This window comes from Mobula birostris, chromosome 15, assembly GCF_030028105.1.
Source record: "Mobula birostris isolate sMobBir1 chromosome 15, sMobBir1.hap1, whole genome shotgun sequence".
NCBI classification, from domain to species: domain Eukaryota; kingdom Metazoa; phylum Chordata; class Chondrichthyes; order Myliobatiformes; family Myliobatidae; genus Mobula; species Mobula birostris.
In genome coordinates, this window is record NC_092384.1 from 40156864 (window position 1) to 40173013 (window position 16150).

The 16150-nt window shown below is 42.0% G+C and overlaps 1 protein-coding gene across 3 annotated transcripts in view; it reads right to left on the reverse strand.

Annotated features, from left to right (window-relative positions):
* The window catches only part of phkb (phosphorylase kinase, beta), a 274547-nt gene that overhangs the window by 92234 nt on the left and 166163 nt on the right, over window positions 1–16150 (reverse strand). For all 3 annotated transcript variants that reach the window (XM_072279636.1, XM_072279637.1, XM_072279635.1), the window contains one exon: window positions 172–227. In XM_072279636.1, the coding sequence (XP_072135737.1) occupies window positions 172–227 (56 nt within the window). The remainder of the gene's footprint in view (window positions 1–171; window positions 228–16150) is intronic.

Genomic DNA, 16150 nt, shown 5'->3' on the forward strand with positions numbered 1-16150 from the left:
TTCATCAACTGATTTATCAATGCAGGTTATTAATGCCTGAGGGCACAACTTATAACTAAATTAGTATTCACAGTGCGATAGTTGTATAATCATTTGGCTAAAGAACAAACAAATACCATAGATAAAGCAGAGGCTTATAATAGCCTATCTCATGGGCTATGCATTACATACCGTTGGCTTTCAGCAATCAGGGACACATGAACAACCACATCATTTTCTGAGAGACCCTGAAAGACAATAATAGTAAATAAATATCAAGTATCAAGCAAATAATAAAATTATTATATTAACTTAGAAACAGAAGCAGAAAAGTAAAAAGGAACAAAATATATTGATTACTCTGCCGCTTTAATGCTGACAGAGCCCTGCAAAACTGTAGCTACAATTTATTAATCTAGCACCACCAAAGGGGTTTATCGTCAATGTTATTTTGTGTGATGCACAACCTGGTGTTTGGTGACATACATTCTCCTATGCTATCAACAGAATGTCATTTCAAAGCTCTGAGTGTAATGGTGCAAAGCATAAACCATTTGTGATACACTGTATATTATTAACCAGTTTATTTCTGTAGTCGTAAATATAAAGCCACGGGATTACAGTACATTGAAAATGCCTTATATTGAAGATATTGTGCTGTAATTGGTTGCCTGAAAATACAAAATTTTACTGATTTATTTACTTCAGCAATATAGCACGAAGTATACCCTTCTGGCTCTTCGAGCCACACTGTCTCAGCAACCCTGAACAAACCCGATTAACCATAACCTGGTCATGGCACAGTTTACACTGACCAATTAACCTATCTTTAGACAGTGGGAAGAAATCAAAGGACCCGGAGAAAACCCATGCACTCCACAGGGAGGACGTGCAGAGACTCCTTACACAATGGTGTCGGAATTGAACCGAACTCCAGAATGCTCCAAGCAATTTTATGCTGCCAATAGAGAAAACAGCACTTTAAATTATTTTTGAACTGTTTACTGTAAAAACTATGTTGGGAACTTCTTGTTAGGTCCTTCGAATCCAAACACTGTATTTCCAAAAAGAAAAGTATTGTAAATTTCTGTCATGTTTATACTTATAACCTCAGCTAATTAAGTTTTAATTGCCCTAATTAGGTACGACTTGTATTTTTGTTTCAGTTAAATTCTGTAAAATGAAAAGCAAAACCTCAGGTGGGAGTTTAGAAATGGCATATTCATGCAAATTCTCTCTTACGTCTCTTTGAATTGTATTCAAAGAATTCAGTATCCTTGAAAATAGCAAATAGATTCACAAACTCTACGTGAACATCTATGACTAAACTTGCTGAAAGACTTTAAATTACTAAGGTCATTTCTGAATAATAACTGAGTCAAAATCCCAAACTCCTCCTCACCACCACAAAGACATGAATTCAAGAATGCTGCTCCACAAGGAGAATTAAGATTGAGGATTAGATGCTGGTTTGTTAATAACATCTGCATCATGAATTAAAACATAAAGAGATTGTCTAACATAAATATAAAAGCTGAGTGAGAAATTCAAAACTGTTATATTGTATACTCTCTAAGCACATCAAAAATAAAGCAGGATAATGAATATAACAGGTGATCTTTGATTTACTGTTCATGTTATACTTATACCAGCTTCATTAACATTCTTCATTTGCATACTGCAATACTAATTCCTGAACTATATACAGCGCCTAAAAAAACATTCACCTCCTTGGAAGTTTTCATGCTTTATTGTTTCACATTACTGAATCACAGTGGCTTTTTTGACATTGTTCAAAAGAAAGAAAAACTCCTTTGTGTCAAAGTGAAAACAGATCTCTACAAAGTGATCTAAATTAATTACAAATGTAAAACACACAAAAAAAACTGATTACGTAAGTATTCGTTACCTTTAATACGACACACCAAATTATCACTGGTGCAGTCAATTAGCTTTCAAAGGCACATCATAGTTAAATGGAGATCACTGTTGTGCAGTCAAGATGCTTCAATTGATTATAGTTAAAAATACGGCTGTATCTGAAAGGTCCACCTGCTGGTGAGTCCCTATCCTGGCAAAACTCAAGTCAAATCAAGTCAAGTCACTTTTTATTGTCACTTTGACCATAACTGCTGGTACAGTACACAGTAAAAACGAGACAATGCTTTTCAGGACCATGGTGCTACATGAAACAATACAAAATCTACACTGAACTACGTAAAACAACACAAAAACTATGCTAGACTACAGACCTATCTAGGACCGCATAAAGTGCACAAAATAGTGCAGACATTACAATAAATAATAAACAAGACAATAGGCACAGTAGAGGGCAGTAGGTTGGTGTCAGTCCAGGCTCTGGGTATCGAGCAGTCTGGTGGCTTGGGGGAAGAAACTGTTACATAGTCTGGTCGTGAGAGCCCAAATGCTTCGGTGCCTTTTGCCAGATGGCAGGAGGGAGAAGAGTTTGTATGAGGGGTGCGTGGGGTCCTTCATAATGCTGTTTGCTTTACAGATGCAGCGTGTACTGTAAATGTCTCTAATGACGGGAAGAGAGACCCCGATGATCTTCTCAGCTGACCTATCCGCTGCAGGGTCTTGTGATCCGAGATGGTGCAATTTCCAAACCAGGCAGTGATGCAGCTGCTCAGGATGCTCTCAATACAATCTCTGTAGAATGAGGTGAGGGTGGGGGGTGGGAGATAGACTTTTCTCAGCCTTTGCAGAAAGTAGAGAAGCTGCTGGGCTTTCTTTGCTATGGAGCTGGTGTTGAGGGACCAGGTGAGATTCTTCTACACCATGAAGACAAAAGAACACTTCAAGCAACTCTGTGTAAAGGTTATTGAGAGTACAAGTCAGGAGGTGGATACAAGAACATTTCCAAGTCACTGAATATCTCTTAGAGTACAGTTAAGTCAATCAACAAAAAATGGAAAGATGTGACACCGCTACAAATTTGCTTGGAGAAGCTTGTCCTCAAAAATTGAGTGACCGTGCAAGAAGGGAGCTGGTGAGGGAGGCCACCAACAGACCTATGACAATTCTGGAGGAGTTACAAGCCTCAGTGGCTGAGATGGGAGAGACTGAGCATACAACTGTTGCCTGAGTGTTTCACCAGTCACAGCTTTATGGGAGAGCAGCAAAGAGAAAGCTACTGTTGAAAAAAACTCATATGAAACTTTGGCTAGAGTTTGCCCAAAGGCATGTGAGAGACTCTGAAGTCAGCTGGAAGAAGGTTCTATGGTCTGATGAAAGCCAAAACTGAGCTTTCTGGCTATTAGACTAAACACTATGTTTGGCATAACCCAAAATCAGCAAATCATCAAAAACACACCATCCCCACTATGAAGCATGGTGGTGGATGCATCATGCTGTGAGAATGCTTCACTGCAGCAGGCCCTGGAAGGCTTGTGAAGGTAGAGGGTAAAATGAATGCCACAAAATACAGGGAAATCTCGATGCAGTTTGCAAGAGAATTGTGACTTGTGAGAATTGTTTTCCAGCAAGACAATGACACCAAGCATAAAGCCGAAGCTGCACAGGAATGGCTTAAAAACAACAAACTTAATGTGTTGGAGTGGCCAAGTCAGAGTCTAGACCTCAATCCAATTGAGAATTTGTGGCTGGACTTGGAAAGGGCTGTTCACTCACAATCCCCATGCAATCTGACGGAGCTTGAGCAGTTTTGCAAAGAAGAATAGGGAAAAATTGCAGTGATTCATTGTGCAAAGCTGATAGAGACCTATCCACACAGAATCAAGGCCAAAGCTGCATCTACTAAATACCGACTTTGTAATCAATTATTTTGTGTTTAATAATTGTAATTAACAGTTGACCTATCGGGTCTGGAAAGGAAGGATGAAGAAGCTAACATAAGAAAGTGATGGGAGGAGCAGGTGTTCATGCTGGCAGCTGATAGGTGAGACCAGGTGAGGGGGGAAAGTGGGTGGGTGGGGGGGGATAGAGTAAAAGCTGGGAGGTGATAGGCAGAAGAATTAAAGGGTTGAAGAAGCAATCTGATGAGGGAGAACAGTGGACTATGGAAGAAAGACAATGAGAAGGGGCATCAGAAGGAGGTTATGGACAGGTGAGGAGAAATAGTGAGAGGGGAACTAGAATTGGGAATGGAATAAGAGAGGAGGAGGAAGGGGACAGAAATTACTGGAAGTTAGGGAAACCGATGCTTATGCCATCAGGTTAGTGGCTACCTTGATGGAATATGAGATGTTGCTTCTTCACCCTGAGTGTGGCTTCATTGTTGCAGGTTTCGGGGCCATGGACTGACGTCTCAGAATGGAAATGGGAAGTCAAATTGAAATAGGTGGCTATCAGAAAATCCTACCTTTTGTGGCAGATGAAGCAAAGGTGCTTGACAAAGCGGTCCCCCAATCCACATCAGGTCTCACCAATAAAGAGGAGGTCACGCTGGGAACACTAGATCGGTAAATGATTCTGCCAGACTTGCACATGAAGTGTCACCTCACTTGGAGGATTGTTTGGGGCTGAGAATGGTAGTGAGGGAAGAGGTGTGGGGCAGGTGTAGCACTTGTCACACTTGCAGGGATTAGTGGCAGGAGGGAGATCAGCAGTGAAGGACAAGTGGACAAGAGAGTCACGTAGAGAACAACCTCTACTGAAAGTGGAGAATGAGGGGGCAGGGAAAGAAAGATTAAGTAGCTGAATCCATTACAGATGGTAGACGTTACAGAGAATGATGTGCTCCATATGGAGACTCATGGGGTGGTTGGTAAGGATAAAGGGAATCTTATCCCTATTATGGTGGTGAGAGGATGGGGCGAGGGCAGATATGCAAGAAATGGAGGAGATTCAGGTGACAGCAGCATCAATGGGGATGGAAGGGGAAACCCCATTCATTGAAAAAATGAAACAGGACATCTCAGAAGTTCTAGGGTGGAAAATTTGATCCTGAGAACAGATGCAGCAGAAATAGAGGAACTGAGAAAAAGGAATAAAATTTTTACAAGTGACAGGAAGGGAAGAGGTACAAGTCAAGCTGACTGCGAGAGTCAGTAGATTTGCAAAATATATCAGTAGATATCTGTCACCAGAGATAGAGACAAAGAGAACGAGAAAGGGGAGAGAGGTATCAGAGATGGAGCAAGTAAATTTAAGGACAGAGTGGAAATCAGAGGCAAAGTTGATGATATTGACAAGCTCAGCATGGGTACAAGAAGCAGCACTGATGAAGTCATCAATGTAGTGTACATAGTAAGAGTTGGGAGTGTTACCAGCATTAGCTTGGAATATAGACTAACGTAAAGACAGGTATAACAGGAGCTTATAGTTGAGGACCATCTTGGGTTTGGAGAAAGTGGGAGGAGTTGAAATGATATTAAGTATTTTTTCTATTTTTATGTGAGCAACAAAGTTCAACGTAAATTTATTATCAAAGTACATATGTCACCACATACAACCCTGAGATTCATTTTTTTGTGGGCATTCACAATAAATACAAGAAACACAATGAAAGACCATACAAAACAGGTTGGACAGACAACCATATGCAAAAGAAATGTTGGTAGCTGAAGATTTTATTATGAGAATTAAAATCAGAATAAACATTCTTTCATGCACCTGAGCTAAGTTTCAAATCATAGAGTTATATTCATTTACGTCAATAAACTCTTCCTTCTAAAAAAAGGTTCTGAGAAGTGCAATATGAATTATTAATATAGAATGTTGAGAACTTAGGACCATAAGACCATAAGATATAGGAGCAGAATTAGGCTATTTGGCCCATCAAGTCGGCTCCACAGTTCAATCGTGGCTGATCCTTTTTTCCCCTCCTCAGCCTTATTCCCCGGCCTTCACTCTATAACCTTTCATGCCGTGTCCAATCAAGAGCCTATCAAGCTCTGCCTTAAATACACCTGATGACCTGGCCTCCACAGCTGCCTATGGTAACAAATTCCACGGTTACCACCCTCTGACTAAAGAAGTTTCTCCATATCTCTGCTTTAAATGTATGCCCCTCTATCCTGAGGCTGTGCCTTCTTGTCCTAGATTCCCCCACCATGGGAAACATCCTTTCCACATCTACTCCACCTTTCAACATTCAAAAGGTAGCAATGAGATCCGCCCCCCCATCCTTCTAAATTCCAGTGAGTACAGACCCAGAGCTATCAAACATTCCTCATATGATAACCCTCTCATTTCCAGAATTATTCTTGTGAACCTCCTCTGAATTCTCTCCAATGCCAGCACATCTTTTCTTAGATGAGGAGCCCAAAACCGTTAACAGTACTCAAAGTGAAGTCTCACAAGTGCCTTATAAAGCCTCATCATCACATCCCTACTCTTGTACTAAACTTTGTATTTAAATCTTGTATTTGATTTACAGGTTGCATCTCTGGTAAAGAAGGCAAATGCAAACCCGGCACTTACAGTGGCATGCAAATGTTTGGGCATCCCTGGTCAAAATTTCTGTTACTCTGAATAGTTAAGTGAGTAGAAGATGAACTGATCTCCAAAAGTCATAAAATTAAAGATGAAACATCCTTTTCAACATTTTAAGCCAGAATCTGTTCTATGTTCTATAGACAAGTATATGGAGGAATTTAAGGTGGAGGGTTATATGGGAGGTAGGGTTTAAAGGTCAGCACAATATTGTGGGCCAAAGGGCCTGTACTGTGCTGTACTGTTCTATATTCTATGTTCTATTAGTGTATTGTTTTTGTTTTGTACAATTTTACAGTGGAAAAAAAGGGAAGGAGGACCATGCAAAAGTGCAAGAGATTTGAGCTCTCAGATAACTTTTATCAAGGTCTTATACCTTAATTAGCTTGTTAGGGCTATGGCTTGTTGACAATCATCATTAGGAAAGGCCAGGTGATGCAAATTTCAAAGCTTTATAAATACCCTGACTCCTCAAACCTTGTCCCCACAATCAGCAGCTATGGGCTCCTCTAAGCAGCTGCCTAGCACTCTGAAAATTAAAATAAATGATGCCCACAAAGCAGGACAAGGCTATAAGAATATAGCAAAGTGTTTTCAGGTAGCTGTTTCCTCAGTTCGCAATGTAATTAAGAAATGGCAGTTAACAGGAACGGTGGAGGTCAAGTTGAGGTCTGGAAGACCAAGAAAATTTTCTGAGAGAACTACTCATAGGATTGCTGGAAAGGCAAATCAAAACCCCAGTTTGACTGCAAAAGACCTTCAGGAAGATTTAGCAGACTCTGGAGTGGTGGTGCACTGTTCTACTGTGCAGCGACACCTGCACAAATATGACCCTCATGAAAGAGTCATCAGAAGAAAACTTTCCCTGCGTCCTCAGCACAAAATTCAGCATCAGAGGTTTGCAAAGAAATATCTAAACAAGCCTGATGCATTTTGGAAACAAGTCCTGTGGACTGATGAAGTTAAAATAGAACTATTTGGCCGCAATGAGCAAAGGTATGTTTGGAGAAAAAAGGGTGCAGAATTTCATGAAAAGAACACCTCTCCAACTGTTAAGCACGGGGGTGAATCGATCATGCTTTGGGGTTGTGTTGTAGCCAGTGGCATGGGGAACATTTCACTGGTAGAGGGAAGAATGAATTCAATTAAATACCAGCAAATTCTGGAAGGAAACAACACATCATCTGTAAAAAAAAACTGAAGATGAAAAGAGGATGGCTTCTACAACAGGATAATGATCCTAAACACATCTCAAAATCCACAATGGACTACCTCAAGAGGTGCAAGCTGAAGGTTTTGCCACGGTCCTCACAGTTCTTTGACCTAAACATCATCAGGAATCTGCGGATAGACCTCAAAAGAACAGTGCATGCAAGATGGCCCAAAAATCTCACAGAACTAGAAGCCTTTTGCAAGGAAGAATGGGTGAAAATCCCCCAAACAAGAACTGAAAGACTCTTAGCTGGCTACAGAAAGCGTTTACAAGCTGTGATACTTGCCAAAGGGGGTGTTACTAAGTACTGACCATGCAGGGTGCCCAAACTTTTGCTTCGGGCCCTTTTTTTTGTTATTTTGAAACTGTGAAAGATAGAAATAAAAAAGTAATCTTGCTTAAAATATTAAAGAAATGTGTCATCTTTAACTTTATGCCTTTTGGAAATCAGGTCATCTCTTACTCGCTTAGCTATTCACAGTAACAGAAATTTTGACCAGGGGTGCCCAAACTTTTGTGTGCCACTGTATTTCAAGGGAAATAGAATATAAAAGCAAGGAGATAACGCTGAGCCTTTCTAAAACACTAGTCAGGCCACATTTAGAGTATTTTCAAGAGTTTGGGGCCCCTTATCTCAGAAAGGATGTGTTGTCATTTGAGGGAGGCCAGAGGAGGTTCATGAGGATGATTCCAGGAATGAAGCGGTTAACATTTGAGGAGCATTTGACAGCTTTGGGCCTGTACTCGCGGGAATTTAGAAGAACGTGGAGGGGGTGCGATCTCATTGAAACCTACTGAATGTTGAAAGGACTAGATAGGTTGGATGTGGAGATAATGTTTCCTATGGTGAGGGTAACCAGAATTTGAGGGCACAGTCTCAAAATTGAGGGGCGACCCTTTAGAACAAAGGTAAGAAGGATTTTTTTTAGCCAGACAGTAGTAAATCTGTGGAATGCTCTGCCACAGACTGCGGTGGAGGTCAAGTCCATGAACACAATTAAGGCGAATGTTGATTGTTTTCTGATCGGTCAGGGCATCAAACAATAAAGGAAGAAGGCAAGAAGTATAGGGTTTAGTGCAATCTGGGATCAGCCATAATGGAATGGCAGAGCAGACTCAATGGGTTAAATGGCCTGATTCTGCTCCATGTCTTATGGTCTTATAGCATTCTAGACCTCTTGAAATGAATGAAACATTGCATTTGCCTTCCTCACCACTGACTCTACTTGCAAGATAACCTTTAAGGTCTTCTGCACAAGGACTCCTAAGTAATTTTGCATCTCAGATTTCTGGATTTTTTCCCTGTTTAGAAAACGTCTGTAAATTTACTTCTACTACCAAAGCACATGACCATGCATCTACCACCATAGTATTTCTTTTGCCACTTTCTTGCCTATTCTCCTAATCTGTCTAAGTCCTTCTGCAGCCTTCTTGTTTCCTCAACACTAGCTGCCCCTCCACTGCAAACTTGGCAATAAAGCCATCTACTCAATCATCCAAATCATTGATATACATAGCATAAAAAGAAGCGGTCCTAACACCAGTCCCTGCGGAACACCACTAGTCTCTGGCAGCCAACCAGAAAAGGATCCTTTTATTCCCACTTATTGCCTCCTACCAATCAGCCAATGCTCTAACCATACCAGTAACTTTCTTGTAATACCATGGGCTCTTAACTTGGTAAGCAGTCTCATGTGTGGCTCCTTGTCAAAGGCCTTCTGAAAGTCCAAATATACAACATCCACCGCCTCCCCTTTACTCCATAACCTCGTCCTTAACAATTGGCTCCAACATCTTCCCAACCACTGAGGTCAGGCTAACAAGTCTATAATTTCCTTTCTGCTGCCTTCCTCCTTTCTTAAAGAGTGGAGTGACACTTGCAATTTTCCAGTCCTCTGGCACCATGCCAGGGTCCAACTATTTTTTGAAAGATCATTACTAATGCCTCCATAATATCTACTGCTACCTCTTTTAGAACCCTAGGGTGCAGTTAATCTGATCCGGGTGACTTATGTACCATTAGGTCTTTCAGCTTTTTGAGCACCTTCTCCCTTGTAATATTAACTGCACTCTCTTCTCTTCCCTCACACCCTTCAACACCTGGCATGTGGTGAGTGTCTTCCACAGCAAAGACTGAAGCAAAATACTCATTTAGTTCATCTGCCATCTCCTTTTCCCCTGTTACTATTTTCCTGGCCTCATTTTCTAGCAGTCCTATATCCACTCTCTTCTCTCGTTTATTTTGTACATCCTTGAAAGAGCTTTTACTACCCATTGTCATATTTTTGTTAGCTTGCTTTCACATTTCATCTTTTCCCTCCTAATGATTGTTTCAGTTGCTTTCTGTAGGGTTTTAAAAGTTTTGCTTTGTTGTATGCCTTCTCTTTTGCTTTTACAATAGCTTTGACTTCCCTTGTCAGCCGTGGTTGTACTATTTTGCCATTTCAATATTTCTTGAATATTTAATATGTTCAAAAAAGGTAGTAGGGATAGTCCGGGTAATTATAGACCAGTGAGCCTTACGTCTGTGGTGGGAAAGCTGTTGGAAAAGATTCTTAGAGATACGATCTATGGGCATTTAGAGAATCATGGTCTGATCAGGGACAGTCAGCATGGCTTTGTGAAGGGCAGATCGTGTCTAACAAGCCAGACAAAGTTTTTTGAGGAGGTGACCAGTCATATAGATGAAGGTAGTGCAGTGGATGTGATCTACATGGATTTTAGTAAGGCATTTGACAAGGTTCCACACGATAGGCTTATTCAGAAAGTCAGAAGGCATGGGATCCAGGGAAGTTTGGCCAGGTGGATTCAGAATTGGCTTGCCTGCAGAAGGCAGAGGGTCATGGTGGAGGGAGTACATTCGGATTGGAGGGTTGTGACTAGTGGTGTCCCACAAGGATCAGTTCTGGGACCTCTACTTTTCTTGATTTTTATTAATGACCGGGATGTGGGGGTAGAAGGGTGGGTTGGCAAGTTTGCAGACAACACAAAGGTTGGTGGTGTTGTAGATAACGTAAAGGATTGTTGAAGATTTCAGAGAGACATTGATAGGTTGTAGAAGTGGGCTGAAAAGTGGCAGACAGAGCTCAACCCAGAGAAGTGTGAGGTGGTACACTTTGGAAGGACAAACTCCAAGGCAGAGTACAAAGTAAATGGCAGGATACTTGGTAGTGTGGAGGAGCAGAGGGATCTCAGGGTACATGTCCACAGATCCTGAAAGTTAACTCACAGGTGGATAGGGTAGTTAAGAACGCTTATGGGGTGTTAGCTTTCATAAGTTGAGGGATAGAGTTTAAGATTCACAAGGTAATGATGCAGTTCTATAAAACTCTGGTTAGGCCACACTTGGAGTACTGTGTCCAGTTCTGGTCGCCTCACTATAGGAAGGATGTGGAAGCATTGGAAAGGGTACAGAGGAGATTTACCAGGATGCTGCTTGGTTTAGAGAGTATGCATTATGATCAGAGATCAAGGGAGCTAGGGCTTTACTCTTTGGAGAGAAGGAGGATGAGAGGAGACATGATAGAGGTGCACAAGGTAATAAGAGGAATAGATAGAGTGGATAGCCAGCGCCTCTTCCCCAGGGCACCACTGCTCAATACAAGAGGATATGGCTTTAAGGTAAGGGGTGGGAAGTTCAAGGGGGATATTAGGGGAAGGTTTTTCACTCAGAGAGTGGTTGGTGCGTGGAATGCACTGCCTGAGTCAGTGGTGGAGGCAGATACACTAGTGAAGTTTAAAAGACTACTAGACAGGTATATGGAGGAATTTAAGGTGGGGGGTTATATGGGAGGCGGGGGTTATATGGGAGGCAGGGTTTGAGGGTCGGCACAACATTGTGGGTGAAGGGCCTGTAATGTGCTGTACTAGAAACCATAGAAAACTACAGCACAGAAACAGGCCTTTTGGCCCTTTTTGGCTGTGCCGAACCATTTTCTGCCTAGTCCCACTGACCTGCACACGGACCATATCCCTCCATACACCTCCCATCCATGTATCTGTCCAATTGATTCTTAAATGTTAAAAAAGAACCCGCATTTACCACCTCGTCTGGCAGCTCATTCCATACTCCCACCACTCTCTGTGTGAAGAAGCCCCCCTTAATGTTCCCTTTAAACTTTTCCCCCCTCACCCTTAACCCATGTCCTCTGGTTTTTTTCTCCCCTAGCCTCAGTGGAAAAAGCCTGCTTGCATTCACTCTATCAATACCCACTATAATTTTATATACTTCTATCAAATCTCCCCTCATTCTTCTACGCTCCAGGGAATAAAGTCCTAACCTATTCAACCTTTCTCTGTAACTGAGTTTCTCAAGTCCTGGCAACATCCTTGTAAACCTTCTCTGTACTCTTTCAACCTTATTTATATCCTTCCTGTAATTTGATGACCAAAACTGAACACAATACTCCAGATTCGGCCTCACCAATGCCTTATACAACCTCATCATAACATTCCAGCTCTTATACTCAATACTTTGATTAATAAAGGCCAATGTACCAAAAGCTCTCTTTACGACCCTATCTACCTGTGACGCCACTTGTAGGGAATTTTGTATCTGTATTCCCAGATCCCTCTGTTCCACTGCACTCCTCAGTGCCTTACCATTAACCCTGTATGTTCTACCTTGGTTTGTCCTTCCAACATGCAATACTTCACACTTGTCTGTATTAAACTCATCTGCCATTTTTCAGCCCATTTTTCCAGCTGGTCCAAGTCCCTCTGCAGGCTCTGAAAACCTTCCTCACTGTCTACTACACCTCCAACCTTTGTATCATCAGCAAATTTGCTGATTCAATTTACCACATTATCATCCAGATCATTGATATAGATGACAAATAACAATGGACCCAGCACTGATCCCTGTGGCACACCACTAGTCACAGGCCTCCACTCGGAGAAGCAATTCTCTATTACCACTCTTTGGCTTCTTCCATTGAGCCAATGTCTAATCCAATTTACCACCTCTCTCATGTATACCTAGCGACTGAATTTTCCTAACTAACCTCCCATGCGGGACCTTGTCAAAGGCCTTACTAAAGTCCATGTAGACAATATCCACTGCCTTCCCTTCATCCACTTTCCTGGTAACCTCCTCGAAAAACTCCAACAGATTACATGACCTACCACGCACAAAGCCATGTTGACTCTCCCTATTAAGTCCCTGTCTATCCAAATGCTGTAGATTCTGTCTCTTAGTACTCCCTCCAATAACTTACCTACTAGCGACGTTAAACTTACTGGCCTATAATTTCCCGGATTACTTTTCGATCCTTTTTTAAACAACGGAACAACATGAGCCACTCTCCAATCCTCTGGCACCTCACCTGTAGACAGCGACATTTTAAATATTTCTGCCAGGGCCCCTGCAATTTCCACACTAGTCTCCTTCAAGGTCCGAGGGAACACCCTGTCAGGTCTCGGGGATTTATACACTTTAATTTTCCTCAAGACAGCAAGGACCTCCTCCTTTTCGATCTGTGCAGTTTCCATGATCTCACTACTTGTTTCCCTTAATTCCATAGACTTCATGCCAGTTTCCTTAGTAAACACAGATGCAAAAAACCTATTTAAGATCTCCCCCATTTCCTTTGGTTCCGCACATAGCTGACCACTCTGATCTTCAAGAGGACCAATTTTATCCCTTACAATCCTTTTGCTCTTAATATACCTGTAAAAGCTCTTTGGATTATCCTTCACTTTGACTGCCAAGGCAACTTCATGTCTTCTTTTAGCCCTCCTGATTTCTTTCTTAAGTATTTTCTTGCACTTCTTATACTCCTCAAGCACCTTATTTACTCCCTGTTTCCTATACATGCCATACAACTCCCTCTTCTTCTTTATCAGAGTTGCAATATTCCTTGAGAACCAAGGCTCCTTATTCCTATTCACTTTGCCTTTAACCCTGACAGGAACATACAAATTCTGCACTCTCAAAATTTCTCCTTTGAAGGCTTCCCACCTACCGATCACATCCTTGCCAGAGAACAACCTGTCCCAATCCACGCTTTTTAGATCCTTTCTCATTTCTTCAAATTTGGCCTTCTTCCAGTTCAGAACCTCAACCCTGGGACCAGATCTATCCTAGTCCATGATCAAGTTGAAACTATTGGTATTATGATCACTGGAACCAAAGTGCTCCCCTACACAGACTTCCGTCACTTGTCCTAACTCGTTTCCTAACAGGAGATCCAATATTGCATCCCCTCTAGTTGGTCCCTCTATATATTGATTTAGAAAACTATCCTGAACACATTTTACAAACTCTAAACCATCTAGACCCCTAACAGTATGGGAGACCCAATTAATATATGGAAAATTAAAATCCCCTACCACCACAACTTTATGTTTCCTGCAGTTGCCTGCTCTCTGCAGATTTGCTCTTCCAATTCTCATTGACTATTGGGTGGTCTGTAATACAATCCCACTAATGTGGCCATACCTTTCCTGTTTCTCAGCTCCACCCATAAGGACTCAGTAGACAAGCCCTCTAATCTGTCTGGCCTGAGCGCTGCTGTAATATTTTCCCTAACAAGCAATGCTACCCCCCGCACCCCCACCTTTCATTCCTCTGCCTCGATCACATCTGAAACATCGGAACCCTGGAATATTAAGCTGCCAGTCCTGCCCCTCCTGTAGCCAAGTTTCACTAATTGCTATAACGTCATAATTCCACGTGTCAATCCACGCCCTTAGCTCATCCGCCTTCCCCGCAATACTCTTAGCATTGAAATATATACACCTCAGAAGATTTTTACCACCACTTACAACCTTTCTATTAGCGGATTTGCTTGAACTTTTAACATCATTTATTTTCACCCTAACAACACTGTCAGCTCTGGCACTCTGGTTCCCATCCCCCCTGCAAATCTAGTTTAAAGCCTCCCCAACAGCATTAACAAACCTCCCTGAAAGGATATTGGTCCCCCTGTAGTTCAAGTGTAACCCGTCTCTCTTGTACAGGTCCCACCTGCCCCAGAAGAGGTCCCAATTATCATGAAATCTGAAACCCTGCTCCCTACACCAGTTCCTCAGCCACTTGTTCATCCTCCAGAGCATCCTATTCCTACCCTCACTGGCATGTAGCACAGGTAGCAATCCTGAGATTACCACCCTCGAGGTCCTGCTTTTCAACTTCCTACCAAGCTCTCTATACTCACTCTCCAGGACCTCCTCACTCTTCCTTGCTATGTCATTGGTACCGTTGTGCACCACGACATCTGGCTGATCACCCTCCCACTTCAGAATGTCATGCAAGCGATCAGAGACATCCTTGACCCTGGCACCCGGGAGGCAACAAACCATCCTGGACTCTCTGTCACGACCACAGAACCTCCTATCTGCACCTCTAACTATCGAGTCCCCTATCATTACCGCTCTCCTCTTTCTCCCCCCTCCCTTCTGCACTGCAGAGCCAGACTCAGTGCCAGAGATCCAGCTACTGCAGCTTGTCCCAGGTAAGTCATCCCCCCAACAGTATCCAATGCAGTATACTTGTTGTTGATGGGAATGGCCACAGGGGAACCCTGCTCTGCCTGCCCTTTCCTCTTACTATTCTATGTTCTTCATTTTTGGAATACATCTATCCTGCACCTTCATCATTTTTCCCAGAAACTCATGCCACTGTAATTTCCTTTACTCCTTTATTTCCTTTAATGCTACATCAGACTACTTTCTCCCTATCAAATTTCAAGTTGAACTCAATCACATTGTGATCACTGTCTCCAAAGGGTTCTTTTACTTGAAGCTCCCCAATCACTTCCAGTTCATCACATAACATCCAATCCAGTATAGCTGATTCCCTAGTAGGCTAAATGAGAAATTGCTCTAAAAAGCCATCTTGTAGGCATTCAATAAACTCACTCTCTTGAAATCCATTACCAACCTGTTTTCCCCAATCGACCTGCACATTGGAATCTCCCATGACTATCAAAACATTGCCCTTTTGACACGGCTTTTCTATTTTTGTCTGTGGTCCACATCCCAGGTGCTGTTGCAGGCCTGCATATAACTGCTATCAGGGTCCTTTTACCCTTGCACTTCCTTAACTGAACCCACAAGGACCATTCATATGCTGCAGTCAAAAAGATTCTAGGACATCAAAAATTCTATTCTCTCCCTAATAATATTTCAGAAATCTGGATTAGGAATATGGATATGTAAGTAATTTGTATGAGATAGATTTCTGGAATTCTGTTTGATCTCATTTTCCATTCAGAGAACTGCCAGATAAAAAGGATCATCCTTTACCCTTCCTAGCTCTTCAAGTGTGATGCCACTATCAGAACCATCTTTCCCTTCATTTCACAATTGAAATAGCATCAGAATCCACCAACTACACCTCCTCACTCAACTTCAGTAGGCACAGATATCATCCTATTTCTTCTCTTCCTAATATCTGTATTCCTAACAGCCTTTCTAAGTGAAATATTGAGCCACTTGCACTCCTTCAATTCAGTTTTCTGCATTTGCTGCTCAAGGTCATCTTCACTAGAGAGCACAGCCAAAACAAAAATAACATACTGCTTTAAATACGGAAAAAAA